This window comes from Lacerta agilis, chromosome 1 (assembly GCF_009819535.1).
Source record: "Lacerta agilis isolate rLacAgi1 chromosome 1, rLacAgi1.pri, whole genome shotgun sequence".
NCBI lineage: Eukaryota > Metazoa > Chordata > Lepidosauria > Squamata > Lacertidae > Lacerta > Lacerta agilis.
Window position 1 is genome coordinate 22,359,473 of NC_046312.1, and position 19,492 is coordinate 22,378,964.

A 19,492-nucleotide genomic window follows, 5' to 3' on the forward strand; every position below is an offset into this window, starting at 1 on the left:
TTTGGAAAGCTCTGTTTTAGAGAAACCCACGTTGGGTCTTAGTAATTACAGCACCCTTTTCTAAGTGCTCACAGACCAACTGTTGAATTATCTGTTCTAGGACCTTTCCTGGTACTGATGTCAAGCTGACTGGTTAATAGTTACCTGGGTCTTCTTTTTACCCCTTTTTGAGGATGGGAACAACATTTGCTCAACTCCAGTCCACAGGGACCTTATCTGTTCCCTAAGAATTCTCAAAAGAGGCTCCTTTAGTAGAAATGTTTCTATCTGTCTCCATCTTTCCCTTGCAGAGGACCTACTACTTGCCTGTCCTTCCTCTTGCTTCAAACATAGCAGAAGAAACCCTATTATTATTATTATTATTATTATTATTATTATTATTATTATTATTATTACCTCTCTTGCGAACCTGAGCTCATTCTGAGCTTTGGCCCACCTGACTTTCTCCCTGCACCTAATGAATACTCGTGCATACTCTTCCTCAATGATTTCCCATTTCTCCCCCCCCCCATTTCTTATACATGCTCTTTTTAAACTTCAAGCTCATCCTCAAGCTACTTATGCAACCATCTTTAGATGCTTCAGAGTTTTCTTTCTTGTTAGAATGATCTGTCTTTGTGCCTTCAATATTTCACCTTTAAGAAATTCTCGTCTATTCTCACCCTTTTAGTGAACCCCTACTAACTTACTTAGTTGAAAGTGATTAGGATTTTTCTCCTTGTGAGTACAGAGACCCAAAAAGGCTGTGAAATAATTTCTCATCTTGTTAGCTTCCTTTTTAAACAAGGGCCTTTCCTACCATTGTAAGGTGCTCCTCACTGAGCTGATTTCTTTTGGAATCTTAGATCCCTTTATCATTAAAACCTTGTTGTTCATTTAAATAAAATCTCAATATATATATTTGTTTTTTGTTTTTTTAAAAAAATGGCTATAAATTGTTTTGCTTTCCCTTTTTAATGTAAGCTTCCTACCTATGTGCATGTATATACGTGTGTGTGTGTGTTATTTTAAAGTCCTTTAAAATATTTTTAAAAATCTGTGCTTTTATCAGTGGTTCTGAGAGGCCCTAATAATAATCCTCTCCTGAATATTCCCATCCATATTGGTCGTTAGAACAACTTGTAACTAAGAACGTGAAGCCAGGTTCACTTACTTCAGGGGTAGGCAACCTAAGGCCCGGGGGCCGGATGCGGCCCAATTGCCTTCTCAGTCTGGCCCACAGACGGTCCAGGAATCAGTGTGTTTTTACACAAGTAGAATGTGTCCTTTTGTTTAAAATGCATCTCTGGGTTATTTGTGGGGCCTGCCTAGTGTTTTTACATTAGTAGAATGTGTGCTTTTATATAATAATAATAATAATAATAATAATAATAATAATAATTTATTATTTATACCCCGCCCATCTGGCTGGGTTTCCCCAGCTGCTCTGGGCGGCTTCCAACAGAACACTAAAATGCAGTAATCTATTAAACATTAAAAGCCTTCCTAAACAGGGCTGCCTTCAGATGTCTTCTAAATGTCTGGTAAAATGCCTCTCTGGGTTTTTTGTGGGGCATAGGAATTCGTTCATCCCCCTCCTTCCAAAATATAGTCCGGCCACCCACAAGGTCTGAGGGACGGTGGACCTGCCCACGGCTGAAAAATGTTGCTGACCCCTGACTTATTTCCTCCTCCTCAATCCATTTTCCTTTTGTGCCGTGTCTTTTTATTGTAAGCCAGGGAACACAGACTGACTTGACTTTATTGCATTGCATTGCATTGCATTGCATTGCATTGCACTGCACTGCACTGCATTGCATTGTGGTCATTTGTAAGCTGCTTTGGGAGCCTTTCATCAACCTTTCCGACATAGAAAAAGCTACCACAGTTGCCTGCTATATTTCTGTGTTAACTGTCATGCCAAATATTTAATAGACAGCTGCTGAAGCTGTACAAGAAACCAGGCTACTGTAGCATTCTAGGTGTTCCTCCTCACCAAATCACATCTGTCTCTTGGATGCGTCTTGGAATTTTTCACCAGCTATATTCCTTGTATGATATCACAAAAAAGAATGGCTATACTAGCTCTTACTTGTGAATTTTAAGAACGGCTAAGATTTGCTCATTGCTAGTTCACATGGCTATTGAGTGCACAGCCCATCATTTTAGGTTATTCTAATTCCACTCTAGTTTTCTTGTAGTAAAGTGGTGCTCTTTTAAGTACTGATTTCGAACATAGGTTTAATAGCAATGCCCTGAGCCCTAACCCGTAGTGGAATGCTTGGATGGTTGCCTTGCCCAAAGTAAGATAGAGTCATCTGTATGTAATTAGATTTGGGGATGGAAGGGAAACATTCCCTATGCAAACCTTCCTGACTGACCTGATTTGGGAGTCCCTGAAAAGTTGTAATTCCTTCTAATAACAGTGGCGCATTCCCAGTAGTGTAATAAATGGGGATAGGATGTGTTGTCCATCCTGGTATTTTTTTTATCGTGCCCCTCAGAGAAGATTAGGGCAACAAGCACAGACCCCATTGTGCATGCAGAAGTTCTTGCGCTAACAGGAGGCAGACTTCATGGGATACAACCCATTGTGCTTGGCTCCTGAATCAATGTAGTTTCTGCCACTCAAGAGTGCATTTTTCTGTTACTGCAAGGACTTCCACTTGCACAAGAGAATTTCCCCTCCCTGCTTTCTTCCACGTGTAGTTTTGCTCCCAAGTTCTGTTTGCACTGACAAGGACAAGTTGGTTGAATGCCACCCATAATTTTACCAGTTGCAAGGGAATAGAAGTGGAATCTTCCGAACTTGAAAATAATTAGTAAATTTTGTTTAAGCCTTACCTGTTGCAGACAAGCTAAACTGATTACGATTCTCTCAGGCGAAAACTGAAATTCTAGATCTCCCAAACAGAAACATGGGCTTCATATATTCAGATTTATTTTAATTATTATGCTGGGTGTGAACCAGACATAGTAGGTGGAGTTGAGGGATTAAGTTTTTTGTGGTAAGGTGGCAGTCATGCTTTCTGGTATTAGGAACACTTAGTTTTTTTAAAAAATACCGGTAAGTTGCTTAGGGAGCTTAAACCCACCCTCCTCCAAGTTTCTTTCACAACACCCAGAAGAGAACAACAGTTTTAGTTTCTTGTCTGCAAAGCTTATTTATCTTCTAACTTGGCCGTGAAGAATAATTACGATATTTAAATATGTGGTATGTGTGCTGCATTGACAGAGAGGAGAGAGAATTTTCAGAAAAATGCTGAACAGAGCACAGTAGTAACTATTTTCACAGTTTACATACAATATCAGACTGCCCCAATTCCTTCTAAACATCAAAACTGAAATACAACTGCACCTAAACTAGCATTTTTAGCGGAGAAATTAGATCTGTTGTTCTTCATAAACAGGAAGGAATATTCTCTTGTTTTCTGAAAAACTTAGAGATACACTTACGTCATTTAAAATGATTTTTTTTTATCCTCCTTTGCAGAGTATTGGGAAAGGGTCTTTATGGTGTATAGACCCAGAATATAGACAAAATCTTATCCAGGCTTTGAAAAAGACCCCCTATCACCCATATTCGCATGTGTTCAGCACCCCTCCAGCGTCTCCTCAGGCATATCAAAGGTAAGAAAACTTGAAATATAATTTTAACATGGGCAGTTGCTTTTGTCTTGTCTCAAATACTGGATCAGGCAAGGTCTAGAAATCGGGGAGGGCTGCTAACAACATTATATAGTCTAGCTTTTACTAGAATGCCTCTGCGCTTACTGTGCTTATCACAAATTAGTTGTACTTTAACTGTTGAAAGATCCAAAGTATGCACTCTTGGTTTGTAAATTTAGCTCAAGTCAATTGACTTGTGCATATTTGGGATCTTTTAAGGCACAACAAATTGTGATAAGCGATCCCAGGTATGTAATCTCGCTTAACAGTACAGGATGCACCTTTGCTGGTTTAAACCAAAACCCATATAATTCACTGGTTGTTGGTTTTTTTTTTTGCAATAAACACAGCAACCTGTTAGCTCTCAGTGGCCCATTGGAAACTCATTGGTTGCCCAGTGGAGGGAAATTAAGAGCACAGTCTGTCTTCTGCCGCTCCCTGCCATGAAGGACTACAGCAGTTGCGAAAAGCATGGTAGTTCCCCTAAACTTATTGGTACTTAAATCGTTTGTTAGAGCCGCAGTATGTCTTACCGGTTTTGGAGGAACCGACCTGTTCATTTGCAGTTTGTCACTGGATGTTCCCAGTGCTCCTTTGGATGTTTCTGAAAAATATTCTAGCTGCTTGTGCTCAGGGCCATAGCTGGAGTTTCAAAAGGGTTGCTTGCATGAGTAGATGTGTACCTCTTTGGAAGCAGGTCGCTGGTGCTTTTGGTCCTCGTAGCTCCCTACTAGGTAGATCGCTTTGTCAACGCAGCTATATAAACTTTGGCTTCTAGGTAACAGGAAGCTTCCCCTGCTGTTGTGGTTACCTGCTCTGTGAGGCGAGTGTGCCTGTGCATGGTTATGCCTAGTTGCCATAGCTCACTCCTGTTCATCTTGTAAAAAAGGTGAACCAGGACTGGTGACTTTGAAATGTCATTTGTGGCGGGGTGGGAATGGAAGTACTTGAACATAGATTGTTTGTTTCTTGTTTGCCCTACTGAAGGGGAAGTATGAGATAATTACGGGGTATCAAACCGCCTGCTTTTCATAACAACCATTCGGGAAATGAATTATTTGTTTCTAGAAAACGGAGGATCAAATCACATCTGCACGTAGCACAACAACAGGCAAATTTATAAGTAAGGATAATTTAGAAACTTATGTAACCTGTTGCACAAATTAGATCTAAGCCACACCCACCTGCCTGCAGACATGTATGTCTGTTGCCTGTGTTAAAAGCAGATAAGGAATTTAAAATGTGTATTTAGATGGGAATTTTGGGGGTGGTGCAGTACTCCTCTGCCCCCCCCCCACTCAAGTTATATCACTTCTTCCCTGCTTTTAAGAAGCCAGCAACATGCAAAGTAATTTTGTTCTGGTAACGTTAATGAGGTTCTCGTGCATCTGTGTTGATCCGCGCGTTCCGTCACATGACCCAGACAATCAATCTTCAGGCAGAGATTGGGAGGAACAGCTGGGCTTTTGCAGGAGACGGCTGTATGTCTGCCCTTGCTAGGCGATTAGCGTGATGGTAACCATAGCGACTAGAACGTCTCCATAGCAACGCATAGCTGAGACAGGTGCAGTTGCATCACAAGGCTGTTGCCTGGCAAAAGGACAGGCCATTAGTGCTAAGATATACGCTGTTGCCTTGGTAACGGATAACCCTACATAGCAACTACAGTGGACTTGGAACATTTTTACCCTCCTGATTAAAGAAAATAATAATAATAATAAGAGACATTCTACCTGCTTCTGCTTCTTGTTTGTTGTTGTTTGTTTGTTGTTGTTTTAATGTATGATCAGCTGCACTGGGAGCTCTCACTGCCAGGGTGTCTGTTGCTAAAAGGTGTACTGAATGTGAGATTGAGCACTGATGACAGAAGGAGGTGAAGAGCTGCGCCTAAGGAATTGATACTAGCTGTAGCAAGTTGAATATTGGAGGTTAAGGCTGCCACCCCATGTTTTCAACCATTGAACTTAATTGGGTTTATGTCTGGGTAGGCATTAGTAGCAGCAGCAATAGTGGGATCAAGCATTTTTGCCCTGCTCTTTAGTAAAAGGTTTCCAGAGTTCTATAGTCAGGTCTGCGCTCAGGCTTACATTCTGAAATACATGACATACAAGGGAAAAGGGATGGAGAGGGAGGAGGAAAAAAGCAAGTTAGGGCACTAGTTCTTATGACAACCACCTGGGAAGGAAACAGTTTAGGGCAGAGGTTTTCAACCTTTTTTGAATCTGCAGCAACCCTGTGAGGCTCAGGAACCCAGTTATGTCCCCCCCCCTTGCCCTTTTCCAAACACCTTCCCTTGTGGAGTGTTCCCTTAGCCTCCTCTCCTCTCCCCTCTCTTTGGGAGTCCTCTGGGCAGTCGGAGCTGCTGCTCCTGGTCTCTGAGTTGCCCCCTCTATCCCAAAGAGAGCTGCCTCCTCACACTGCCCTACAAGGGGCCTGGGAAGCACCCCCTGGCTGGCCCCAGAGGCACCATTTGCCTGGGGCGCTTGTAGCCAGGGCTGCTGCAAACAGCTATGCTAACCTTTGGGAGGCAGAGACGCAAGAGGGCATCAGAGGAGGGAGGGAACGAAAGAGGGCCAGAGGCCAGTGTTGCCCACAGCACACCCTGAGCATCATTCAAGGCACCCCAGGGTGCCACGGCACCCTGGTTGAAAACCTCTGGTTTAGGGAGCCTGAGGGTGGAATGGCTGCAGCTTAGAGGGGACCCAAAGGCAACTGGTATCTGTAGAGGCAATGGAATAGCTCTGGTTCCCATCTCTACTCTGTCTTGCAGCCTGATGGAGATGTATATGGGTTTGTTTACGCTAGCATATATAGGATTGTGCTGTTAATATCTGCTTTATCCTCCGAAACGTCCCCCCCCCCAAATAAATTCCACAATAGTCTCTTTGATGTTTCTGTTGCTTCCTGTATCCCTCCCTGAATTAGTCACTAATCTGCTCTGGCCAAAAGCAACTAAATGTTTTGTAGCCTGACCTTATAGAGCCACAACAGTACAAGCCAAGCCTTATGCTGCAGCAGAACAAGAGCAATATCTTATCTCTGCCACGCATAGCTCGACCCTAAGTGGCACTCACAGCTTGGGAGGGCAGGAGAGAACCGTCAGGGGCAAAGGCATTTAAGAGGGTGCATGAACGGGTCCGAATTTTATCCACACCAACTTGGCACATGAAGCTGCTGCAGGGCTTGGCTATGGTGTCCTTTATTGGCATAGTAGTTGTTTGTTTAGAACTAGTTGACTACAGTGATTAAGAACCCGGTGAGATGGGAAGATCCCAGCTGCCCCATGGGAAGGCCTCCTGGTGATCCTGGTTATAACAAAATCTTGTCACTGTGATTTCATTGATGTGCTTTTGTTATTTGTAAATCACTGTGGAAGAATTTGTAACCAATTAACCTTCCCTCCACCACCTCAGTTGTTGCAAAGGCTTTTTTTCAGCCAGAACTCAGTTCCAGCACCTCTCAGGTGGGTGCCATTGCCATTCTAAGAGAACAAGTGAGGTGTTCATGGAGAGTGTCTGGCACCTCTTTTTCTAGAAAAATAGCATTAGTTGCCGATGTTATATAGATAACTGGACCACATGATTTCAACGGTGCCCTTCTATGGAGGCCTTTGCAGAGCTTGTGTTAAGATCGGGGTGGGAATTTTGTTAGAATAAAGTTATAAACTGAAACGAAAAGCAGCCAGTCCCTGGTGGGGGGTCCTGACCCCTTACGGGCCTGCTTCCATGGATAGAAGGTGCTTTTGGAACCCTCCATTAATGGAAGAGATTGTGGTTTTCACTTATTTCCCCCCTTTCCACCAGTGTTAGAAACTGGGATAGAAAAGCTAGGAGCCAAATGGCTCCTGGGACCTGGGTTGTGGGAGCCAAAACAGAGTGTCTGGTCGCCATCGGGGGGTGGGGTTCGGCAACACTTTCTATTTATTACTTTGATATTACGCAATTCACATAAGTGACACAGTATCACGGTTTTAACAGAAGTTGTTAATACATGTTTAATTTGGAGTTTGCAGTAAAAAATATTGGTACTGTACTTCAGTTTTCAAAACACTCTACCCTTTATTGTTACACGCCTTAACATATTGTCTATCCTTAACATATACTTCAAGGCTTCAAAGCACATACATTTCAGTAATCTTTGAGAGTCAGCCAGGCGCGAAAAAATTACACCCATACTTTTTGAGGTGCTCGGAAATGGAGAATCTTTAGGTGCAAAATGCACCTGGTACCCTGCTAATTTCTAATCCTGCTTTCCACACTCTTGCTGTTCTGGATTATTATTTTTCCCATGATGGGTGGGGGAGAATGCCTCTGTAGAAGTTACCCTGAGCTCCTTGGAGGAAGGGCAGAATAAAAATGCAATAAAAGTATGCACAGTGTGCACCCCCTACCCCTGCGACTGCAATCCCTCATGCTTGGGTTGGGTTACAGTCTAAAACATTTGTTGCCCAGGTAGAAACTTAAAGCAAAATGTGTGCCATAAACATCAACCACTGCTAGAACCTTCACTTCGGCTGCCAAATGCAGGCCAAAGAGAGGAAGGAGTCTCAATAACGTTTCCAAAAGTGCCTCTGGCAATTTGGGACCAGGTTACCGAAAGATCATCTGCCCCTGTATAGACCTGTAAGACCACTTAGATTATCTGGGGGGAAATTCTGTTCGTGGCATTGCACCCCACTGAATGCCATACAGCAGTGACCCCAAACCAGGTGTTTTCTGTTATTGTCCCTTTGTTATGGAATGCTCTTCCCTCTGCCATATGTGAAGCAACAACCATTGCATCAGACATCTTGTAAAGACTTCTCTTTTAGCCCAGACTTTCCCTCACCCATAAGGTCAGACTCTATTTTATGCATTTGAATCCCCTGAATGCCTGTTTTATTTGTTTTTTGATATGCTTTTATGCTGTTGTTTAATTGGTCTTGGCATGTATTTTTGTTTTAATGATAGTTTTGTTTTTAAATGCACCCCACATAAGAAAATTTACAAACACCAAGCAGTTTACAAATGCTTTTAACTAAACTAAGTCAGTCATTGGGAGAAGCACCTCTGGGTGCCGTTGCTGCATGGCCCCTTAATTTTCCACGTGAAATCAGATCGAAGAGGAGGTTTCTGAAGGACAATTCATTTTAAGGCTTTATAGGAACTGCCGTCTGCTATACCTGTCTTGGCAACTTCTCAGCTTTTTTTATTTTAATACCGTGAACTGTCCTTGGGGTGTACTTGAAGGCTGCTCAGAAACATCACCAGGTGCCAAATTCTGCCTGCAGTGAATACACTAATTATTTATGTATGTGTTTATTTCAGGTGCTTATATTCCACTTTTCGTGACCAAAGCAGTTTCCAATTTATTAAGCCAGAACACCGTAATATGAAAATCTATAAAATGCAACTAAAATCATCAACAATTTAAATTATAGTAAAAATAACTACTGCAGAACAACCCTCTCCCCCTCAACTCAGAGCAATCCAAATCTTACTTCAGACCAGCAATGAAGGAATTTCAGTGGCTGATGCCCAGACGCAATTTGAGGAAGTGCTTATCAAAGCCCTAACAAGCTTAGATTGGGCAGATTTTTGAGTTTATCTACTCCCATGTGAACCTCCTGGTGATGCTTTGTAGTTGCTGCATGTGCCGCCACCTCCTCCATGGATTTGGCCGATAGCGTCCTTGCACAGAGTTTTCAAGAAAAAAGATGGGATATGAATCTAAATAACTAGTCGCTGGAGAACAGTAGCAGCTGGTTGGCCGTTGTGGGAAATGGAATGTCAGACTCAACAAGGCAGGTGTGGGGAATGTTTGGCCCTCCAGATGTCGCCAAACTACAATTCCCATTGGCCATGCTTGTGGAGCTGATACAGGTTGTAGTACAGCAACACCTGGAAGGTCAGAGGCTCCTCACACCCGCAATACGCCTCTTATCCACCAGGAATCTTAGATCATTTAAACCAACAGCTGGAGTGACCTTGATTGGAGTTGACGGTAGAAACGAGAGCTCATGCTTTGCACACGCAAGTTTCTAGGTTCAGTCCCTGACATTCACAATTAAAATGGATCTTAGGAACATGGGAAGCTTGTCAGTGCCTTGTACTGAATCTGACCATTGGGCTGGCTTTCCTACCCTTACCTGGAGATGCCAAGAGTTAACCCAGGACCGTTTCCGTGCAAAACATCTGCTCTACCATTAAGCTGTAGGTTCTGCTATAACCTGGAAGAGTCTCTGCCAATCAGGCTTGCTGTCGCTAAATTGGCCAGTGGCCTGACTTTATGTTAAGCCAGCTCCTTAATTCGAATCATGTTATTCTTTTATATCCAATGAGTTTAAAACCATTGGAACTGGGTTTCCTCCAGGCTTGGGTTTCATTAGTATTTCCTCACTCTCTCCCTCCGTAACTGATCCAACCTCTTCAGAGGGGTCTGGAAGGGTCTGAGTTAGAATTGATTAACGGATCTGTTACTCTCTCATCAACAAGCTATAGGAGTGGCTTTCTCAGCACTGAAAGTAACTTTCCCACTTTAGATGGTTAAATTAACAAAGCAAGAAATATATCATTATACCCAGGGGCTGTGGGTGTCAGCCACACCCGCTGTTTGTTTGTTTGTTTTATGGTCCCTCTGAATATTCATTTCCTACCTCCCCCTTGTTTTATCTCTCTGTGTGTGCCAGAGGTGGGGAACCAGAGACCAAGCGCTAGCCTTCGTTACTCTCCTCAGGCCACACACCCCTCCCCAACCACACCTCAGACTAGCCATGCTTCACACCTTTGTTGCATGTCTTTGCCTGGCTGGAATGTGCCCTTAAACTTTGGATAATGATTTTTTGCTGACCGGCTGGAGGATGGAGATGGGTGTGTGAGTGTGTGCAGAAACTTGGCTTCTGGACATAATGTACATTCATAGCTCTGCCTGCTCTGGCCTCTGATCCCACACACCACTCGCATTGCTTAGAAAGGAGTGTGTCTGAAAACAGGGCCCCTGCTCCTAGTGTGCTCATTTAAGTAGCTGCATCATGTATCCTAGAAAAAGACTCTAGAATCATAGAGTTGGAAGAGACCACAAGGGTCATCTAGTCCAACCCCCTGCCAAGCAGGAAACACCATCAAAGCATTCCTGACAGATGGCTGTCAAGCCTCCGCTTAAAGACCTCCAAAGAAGGAGACTCCACCACACTCCTTGGCAGCAAATTCCACTGTCGAACAGCTCTTACTGTCAGGAAGTTCTTCCTAATGTCTAGTTCACATAAGTTTATGCCAGTGAAAACGCAACAGCTTTTAAGATGCTACAGGCAGTCTTACTATAAGAAGGCACAATTTGTTTCTTTTGAAACATTCCTATCCTGAGTTTTCCTTCACTGGGTATAAAAAGAATAAATTATGAAAGGTGTTAAAAATAAAATGTCATACTTTCCCTTCCCTCATTTGGAAAACTCGAGCAGTCCTTGGCATTTTAAGCAATTTCTAGTTAAGATTCTGGGATATTGGATTACCTCCTGATTGGTAAAGCACTTCATTTCTCGTTTACTGAAATTGCTAATGCTTGTGCTATAGCACAAAGGGGCTTCTGGGAAGCTGTTAAAAGACGCAATTTGATGTTGAAATAATTTCACCAAATGCTGGCTGTCAGTTCTTCAATAATGGACGTGCTTATCTATATAACTTTGTGTGGTATAGAGGAGAAACATTCAGCCTGTCCAAATTGTCTTGTGCTGGAAACTTGTATAACTAGTTTTCAGAAACAATTAGTGTCTCCAGAGGAGGAGCAGGCTCCCATTTGCCAGTCAGCATTTTGTAAGAAGTTGCAAAGTGAAATTGTGGTTTTAGGTGTGCAGATGCTATCTTCAAAGGAAAGTTGCGTGGCAGCATTCCATCGCCTCCCCCAAAGCTCCGAAAGACCGACACCTTTGGCTCCGTAGCTCAGTGACTGAAATTAATAAACTACACGCGGAATGACTTATAATTCCCCCAATATTAAGATGCCTCTAGGGGGCTGGATTAACGGAAGGAATTACAAGGTTTATACAGCTCTGCTGGCAGGAGCCCGTGGAGGCAAATTGACCCACTGTTTGTGTCTTTCAAACCTTGCAGAGAAACAAATATTGGAAGTTTGTCGCCGACTGTTCCAGAGCTCATTCTGCTGAATACTTAGCTGCCGTGCATTGTGTTCTATTATAGTTCTCTGTGACATTTTGGAGCAGCAACAGCATCAGAACACAGGACTCTGCCACATGTTGGACAGTACTGAACGCTATAGCTCTGCTCATGCAACAGACATCTGTGTATCCTCTCCCTCTTTGTCCCTTCCAGTGCCCCACATACCCTTAAAAGCAGCTCCATAGGGCTGCAGGATCCTTCAAAGCAGATTGGAGGACATGTGGGAAAAGAGTACATGAAAGTCCCATTGCACAAGTGGATTTTCAATCATACAGCATCGGATGCAAACCACTGAATTTTCCCAACCAGGTGCCCTCCAGATGTTTTGGTCTACAACTTCCATCAGCCCCACAGCTCCTTGAGCTGCTTGGAAGTGTAGTCATTAACCTTTGGAAGGCACCAATTTGGGAAACTGTGGTCTAAGCAAGAGACATACAGCCTAAGGAGCCCATTCCCTAGTGAGCGACCTTCTGTGTGCCTGCATATCGGTGGTGGAAACAAGTGAGTCGGAAGCAATGGGTGCAATTTTTCTACCGTAAGCTATATTCCAGCCACCCAAATTCAAAGGTTTCTACACATAACACACAGCACACAGCAACCAGAATTTGGAGACATACTAAAGGTAACCAAAGCAAAGTTACACAGCAGCAGCAGCAGCAAACTTACACTGTAAATAAAGCAAAGTTATATGATTGCATTTTCCTTAGCAGCTGATGCCATTGCTGAAGTCAACACTTTTTAAAGTTAACTTCTGGGAAATACACCTATTTGCAGTGTTTGTAATGTATCCCCACAGAATGTATATCCTTCCTATAAAAAGTGTTTGCAGAGCTAAAGCAAAGCTATTGACTCACTAGCTGACTTCTCTTTGTAACTTTGTGATGTCCCAACGTTCATTTTCTTTCCTCAGAACAAATTCTTTCGGTTGTGTAAAAAAAAAAAAAGGAAATAAAACATGCTTGCACTTAACAAGGAAATGGGAAAATCTTTCAAAGTAGCTTTCCTTTCTGAAAAAGAAACAGCATTTTGCATCATCCCACATAATTCAAAATACATGCTATCAAAGTAAGTGCCAATACATAATAGTTTGGGTGAAATGCACTGTATTCATCTTTTCTCATATCTGTATCATAGCTCTTAAATCTCAAAGGTTGGCTTGATGGAGACAGTAATAATAGTTGTAAAAGTCTTTCTGTGCTGAGTTTGGCAGTGTTTTCCTTTAGCCCCTTCCCACCCCACAAATCAATCAAAATGATCTTGGGGTTAGAGGACGTTCTCTTCAATTTGGCTGTTTTCGTGTGTGTAGAAAAAAAGACTGCCAGGGTGGCGGACATGACATAGACGCTTAGAAAATTAGGCATGGTACATTTATTTGTTTGTTTGTTTGATTTCTGTTTAAAGGGATGTTTCTCTCTCCCCCCCCCATAATGTTTCAACTCTGAATCAGTTACAGGTATCTGAAGAAGTGTGCATGCACACGAAAGCGCATACCAAGAACAAACTTAGTTGGTCTCTAAGGTGCTACTGGAAGGATTTTTTTATTTTTTATTTTGTTTCAACTCTGAATCATCCATTTGAAACTGGTTGGCAGTAGTTTAAGGGCAGATAATGTATAGCGAGCTTACGGAATTCCTTGCCACAAGATGTTGTGACATCTGCTAGACTTCGATAGGCTTAGGTGGAAATGTATGGAAGGCTGACCTACTAAGGGGAATCTCCCAAGTTCTACTTTAGGAGACAGGATGCTGGACTGATCTAACTAGGCTGCTTTTCCTCTTGTTTCAGCTTAGTTTGGAATAAAAAGCCTTTGTTTCATTTTGATGCTTTCCCCCCACTCCAACTTCTGAACTTGGTGAATTGGTCAGCCTCTAAGATAAAGTATTTTTTAAAAAACTTCTGCTTTGCTCCTTAAGCTGCTAGCTGCATTCGTGTGCTGAGTCTTAAAGCCGGTTCACTCAAGATTATATCCTGTATCAGGCATAGGCAAACGCAGCCCTCCAGATGCTTTGAGACTACAATTCCCATCATCCCTGACCACTAGTCCTGTTAGCTAGGGATGATGGGAGTTGTAGTCCCAAAACATCTGGAGGGCCGAGTTTGCCTATGCCTGTCCTATATGGATAAGGTTTTGTGTTGAAAAGCCATGTGTGGAGACACAACTTGTAGTGCTGAAACCACAATATATATGTGGTGTGTGTAAATAGTTCTTGCACACCATGGGCCAGGAGCGTTTTTCAGCCTACAGGACACATTCCTTCTTGTGCAATCTTCCAGGTGCCATGTGGTTTAATAGCCTGCATTTGAAGCATGCAGAAGTCAGAGGTTTACACACCCTTACCTGTTCATCCTCAAATCAGGGCAAGAAAGAGGCGATGTCACAGCTGAAGGATGCATTTCCGCCTGGCAAAAGCATCAAAGGAGGGCATGTAGCAGAACTTCTGAGTGGCATGACCTCAGGAGACACCCAAGGGCCAGGTCGGCTTCCAAGTGCCAAATTCGGGTCCTACCTCTGAAGTTGCCTTCCTCTCTCCTATACCCATAGGTGCTAGGGGTGCCAGGCCAAGAGTCAGGGGCCCGAGAGTTGAGTCCGGGGAAGAGCCGCCCGTTGGTTGGAGCGGGCTCTTCTGCTGCAGGCAGCTCTCCACCCCAACCCCCCACCCAGCATCTGACGGTGGAGTCGTCAAAGTCTTAAGGTGCCACAAGTGGGTGCTCTGGGTCCCCGGATGCATTTTCGCGAGCCGCGCACAGAGGCTTGCCACTTTCCTCCTTCCCTTTCTCTGCCTCCCAATTTTTAGGCGCCTTGCTGGAGACGGAGGGCAACATGTGAGCAGGGAGGGGAATGCAGGCGACAAAGAAATTGGCTTGGCGGAGTCCCTGGCCATTTGATTTTATTTTTAACACACACACCCCGTCGCCAACACCCGCCATCCCACTGAGCTCCAGCTGCAGCAGCTCCATCCAGAAGGTGGGGGGGGGGGCGCCAGGAGAATTTTTGCACCCTGGCGTCACATATGCTTAAGACAGCCCTGCCTATACAAGAAGGATATGCTTTTGGGGGGGGGGGCGCTATTTTACACAAAGCCAACCTCTTGACTAAAGAACACGGGTTTTATTTACTTCTGTAGGTACCCTGTGCTTTTCAATACATGAATAATACCACTTGCGCATTGGAAAGAGCAGCATTGTACTTGCTAATGCTTCCTTTTTATAGCGCCAAGGAATGAAAAGCTGTTTACTAGTAAGTTAATAGTTTAAGTGTCTGAAGGACCACCATCTGGAAATTTAGTTGGATCACTTATATTTTGCAGCTTGTGGTTGTAATAATTTTCTATATAAGCAAAATGTTTCAAAGCCTACAGGGCGAGGTGCTAATTTAGTCTCCACTATTGGTTATAATTTTGAAAGTGGGTGTAATTTACACCCTCTCTTTTTTAGAACATTTATCCTGCTTTTTCAATTGAGGGCACTGGTCAAAATATGTTGTTTTTCTGGCTTCAATAAAGTTAATGGATTTTAACTGTGACATTTTCCTTGTTTGAAGTGTTGCTGTGGGACTGAAATTCTTAGAACAACCCCCAAGATCATCACTACGGTAACTGGTGTGTGTATCGAAGAAACAAACAGTTCTTTTCTTTTCCAAAAAATCCTAGTCCTATGAAGAACACAACTATGAATTATTATTTTATTTATTTTTGTTTGTATCCCTTCATACCGCACAAATGGGCTCGCAGAGCAGCTTTCCACAGCTAGCTGTATGAACAAAACCCATTTAAACAAAAATGTGTGCTAGTTAAATATTTATATTAAATAAAAACATTAAATATTATATTAAATATTTTTCAAAGCCAAAGGTACACAGAAGTCGAGTTTAAGGGACTTTCTGCATTTATAGAGGAACTGTTGCTGTTTCTTTCAAGTTTTTTGGGCATGTTGCCACACAAGGCCAGTATCGTTCAGCTAGTATTCGGGAATAATGCACCGGTATTCAAAAATGTTTCAGGAGCTTGTAATCAAATGGGCAGCCCGTTTTTGCACTAATGAAGTTATTGAGCAGCCTTCAGCATGAAAGAAAACCATTTACAACAGTGATCAATAATGAAATACTTTAACAACACGTGTGTTTGTGTTTCAAACTGCAAAAGTACAGAGTGAATTACAGGTGTCCAGCCTGTCGTCACCTTGGAGTGGCCAGAGCTGGTACTAAATGTTAGTGGCTGCTCCTTGAGACTCTTTGAGTAATGCTGAGTTGACCAGATGCCTCAGGTTTATGCACCATCCAGAGCCAGGGGAGCAGCCAACCCCCAAGACCAAGCACACACATACGCACCTCTGCTTCTTGTCTGAATTGAACTTGACCTTTATTAATTCAGTCTAATCCAGTTCACCACTGTCCCTCAGGCACTTCTTCAGAGTTTACATCGCTTCATTGGATCGTGTAGAAACTTAAAATACTACAAGCGTTGGTGGGAGTCCTCGGCATATTGTTGGCTCCTCACCCTAGATTTGGCTCTCCCTGGTTTTAGTTAGATGCTCCAACCCAGGCAGTCGAAACTTTTGGTCCACAGTCTAACGTGGCCTCTTAATCCAGTTCCAGGCCCTGTCCCTAGTCCCTCCTCCATTCCGAAGTAAGCTGGCCATGTAGGAAGATTGAATCTTCCTTCTTTTGCTGTCTGGCCAGATCATTGCGTTCCCTGTCTGTGCTCATTTGACAGAGTGGAGCCCAGAAGCAGGGAAAAGGGGAGGGTTGTAGTCTAGGTGGGGGCCTTGCTCTCTTTGGGCCCACTTGCTGCCATTATGTAGTGCGGGTGGCACTGCTGTCTAACCCACTGAGCCTCTTGGGGCTTGCCGATCAGAAGGTCAGCGGTTCAAATCCCCATGCCAGGGTGAGCTCCTGTTGCTCTGTCCCAGCCCCTGCCAACCTAGCAGTTCAAAAGCACACCAGTCCAAGTAGATAAATAGGTAACTCTGTGACGGGAAGGTAAACGGCGTTTCTGTGCACTGTGGTTTCCGTCACAGTGTTCGGTTGCGCCAGAAGCGGTTTAGTCATGCTGGCCACATGACCTGGAAAGCTGCCTCTGGACAAACGCCGGCTCCCTTGGCCTGAAGCAAGATGAGCCCCACACCCCATAGTTGCCTTTGACTGAACTTAACCGTCCAGGGGTCCTTTACCTTTACCTTTTTTATTATGTAGTAACTTGAACCATTTTCTCCTGAAAGAATCTGACACTTGGGGGCAGGGTTTCCCACCCCTTTTCTAACCACTGCACAGAGATGCTTTTCACAGGGGGTAGGATATCCCCTTCTCTGAAGGGAGAGACTTTGATCATCCCTTTGCCAATACTTGCTGTCCATTTTGGGTTTCCCTTTGAGCACTAATAGCTAGTGCCAGTCTGGGACTGGAGAGGTCCAGGCTGAAATTCCCCTCTCAGCCATGAAGTTCATTGGGTGGCCTTGGGCTGTAGAACCCTAGAATTGTAGAGTTGGAAGGGACCCCAAGAGCCATCTAGTCCAACTCCCTGCAGTGCAGAAATATTCTTGCCCGATGTGGGACTTGAACCCACAGCCCTCAGATTAAGAGCCTCATGTTCCATCCCAGCACCAGTCACTGTTGTCTTAAATCTAGCCTACCTCTTAGGGTTGTTGTAAAATTAAATGGGGAGAAATGTGAACACGACTTGCTCTTTTTGGAGGAAAGGCAGGATATTAAATGTAATGAATAAATAGCTGAAAGAAGGAGATGCTTTGAGTTCTTAAAAAATGAACACCATACAACCCCAAATAGATTAATTTATTTGTAATGTCTCCTTTCTCCATTTCCTTAAAAGTGTTCCCATTTTTCCTCCCTCAACTTGTTGCATTGAGATCTTAAAGGTTTGCTGGATTCAGCTGCTGTTTTTATCTCTTGAGAAGCAAAAGAAGTAGAAAAGCAAACTTTAAAATGCCTGCCTCTGTTAATAAAACTAAACTGCCTTAACATTCTGTGCATGCAAATAACTGAAATCTCCTCTTTGCCCCCAACTCCAAGCCCTTAATTGACAGTGAAGCCTGTCTCTGTTAAATCTTGGTGCTCAAACTGTGAGACTTAATAATTGGCGAAAAGAGTTCTGGTGGGGTTCTTTAAAAAAAAAAGTTACACCCCCAGGGCAGAGGGCCCCTCTGCTTTGGCACCCTGATCTTCTGAGCACCTAAATAATATTAGAAAAGGAGGAAGGGAAGGAGGGTGGAAATGGCAAGAGACTGGAATTCTGGCACCAATTAGTCTTGAGATTACTTAAAGAGGATTGCAATTTCAAGGCAAAAAAGAGTAGGGAGTGGGGTAAAGGGATTTGAAATGAGATTATGGGACCTAAAAGTGCCTTTCTTTTGTTAAGGAAATAATTCAACAGTTTTGTTCAAGCTGCTGCTGCGACAATCCAGTTTAGAAAACTTGTAAGTGTGAGATCAGCATCCAGTAGCTTTGGAGATACAGTTGATCCCACTTTGCGGTTCTTTGAAACCACACCACCCCCCACAGTTCCACCACCCCCTCCAGCAACTAAGCAAGCTATCCTAAAAGACTAGTGCCTTCATTAAAGGTTTTGTTCTTTTTTATTTGAGGAAAGGTTTTTTTTTGTCTGAAGTGGGGATATGGGAAACGATATCTGAACCCCGCCTGTACTGTTGCTTCATTTTCTTGCAGGTGTCCAGTTTGGTTCTCACCGTCCCCCCACCAACCAAACGTTTTAAAAACATGTCCTTGAGTCCTTAAAACTGTGTTTGGTGTAAATATTTTGTCCCACCCAAAGACCCACGATGGACAGCTTTCGGCTTCTAGTTCAGCAGTAGTGTTTGTAATCCTTATCTCAGCACCGAGGGCTAAGCTTGAGTCTTAAAAAAAACAAAAACAAAATCTAAAGCCAGACAAAAATACAGGATCAGCAGATGAGAAATCAAAAGTGTTTATCTGGATAATCTGCGTCTGAACCTCTCTACTTGTTTTAAGGTCACTTGAGGACTCTTCAAGACTTCTTTTTTTAAAAAAAGAAAAAGAAAGAAAACTTTTAATTACTATAACGTGTTTCTCAACCCAAGATGAGTTACGATTAAAATGCGCAAAAAGGTACCGTATAATTAATTAGGGATATGTTGCAGGTGTGTGCACGATGGTGTATGTGAGTGATTTCTTGTGACGCCTGACCATGTTACAGTCCAGGCCAGGAGTTTGTGTGAGTGTCTTAAGCAGGGTCAGCAAACTTTTTGAGCAGGTGGCCGGTCCACTGTCCCTCAGACCTTGTAGGGGGGCAGACAATTTTTTGGGGGGGAGGGGGGGAAATCCCCATGCCCCACAAATAACCCAGAGGTGCATTTAAAATAAAAACACACATTCTACTCATATAAAACACACACTGATCCCTGGACCATCCGTGGGCCGGATTGAGAAGGCGACTGGGCCGGATCCGGCCCCCGGGCCTTAGTTTGCCTACCCATGGTCTTAAGTGCTGCAGCTCAGCTTGAGGACATAATGATGGTAAAGAAGACTACCCTAAAGAACAGCCCTCTTGTTTTCAGATTGCAATTCAGGTTTTTTTACTTCCGTCAAGCCTCCAGTTGTGGATTATTATTTTCTTAGGGGTGGGTAGGAGGATTTTAAAGATTCCATCACCAACCTGCCGAGATCTGAGGAAAAGAGGGTGGCAAGGTGGGTTCTGCTAATA

At 43.5% G+C, this 19,492-nt stretch overlaps 1 protein-coding gene across 7 annotated transcripts in view; it reads left to right on the forward strand.

Moving 5' to 3' along the window:
• Positions 1 to 19,492, forward strand: part of FOXN3 (forkhead box N3) — a 184,663-nt gene that overhangs the window by 89,505 nt on the left and 75,666 nt on the right. For all 7 annotated transcript variants that reach the window (XM_033141408.1, XM_033141392.1, XM_033141400.1 and 4 more), the window contains exon 3: positions 3,473 to 3,609. In XM_033141408.1, the coding sequence (XP_032997299.1) occupies positions 3,473 to 3,609 (137 nt within the window). The remainder of the gene's footprint in view (positions 1 to 3,472; positions 3,610 to 19,492) is intronic.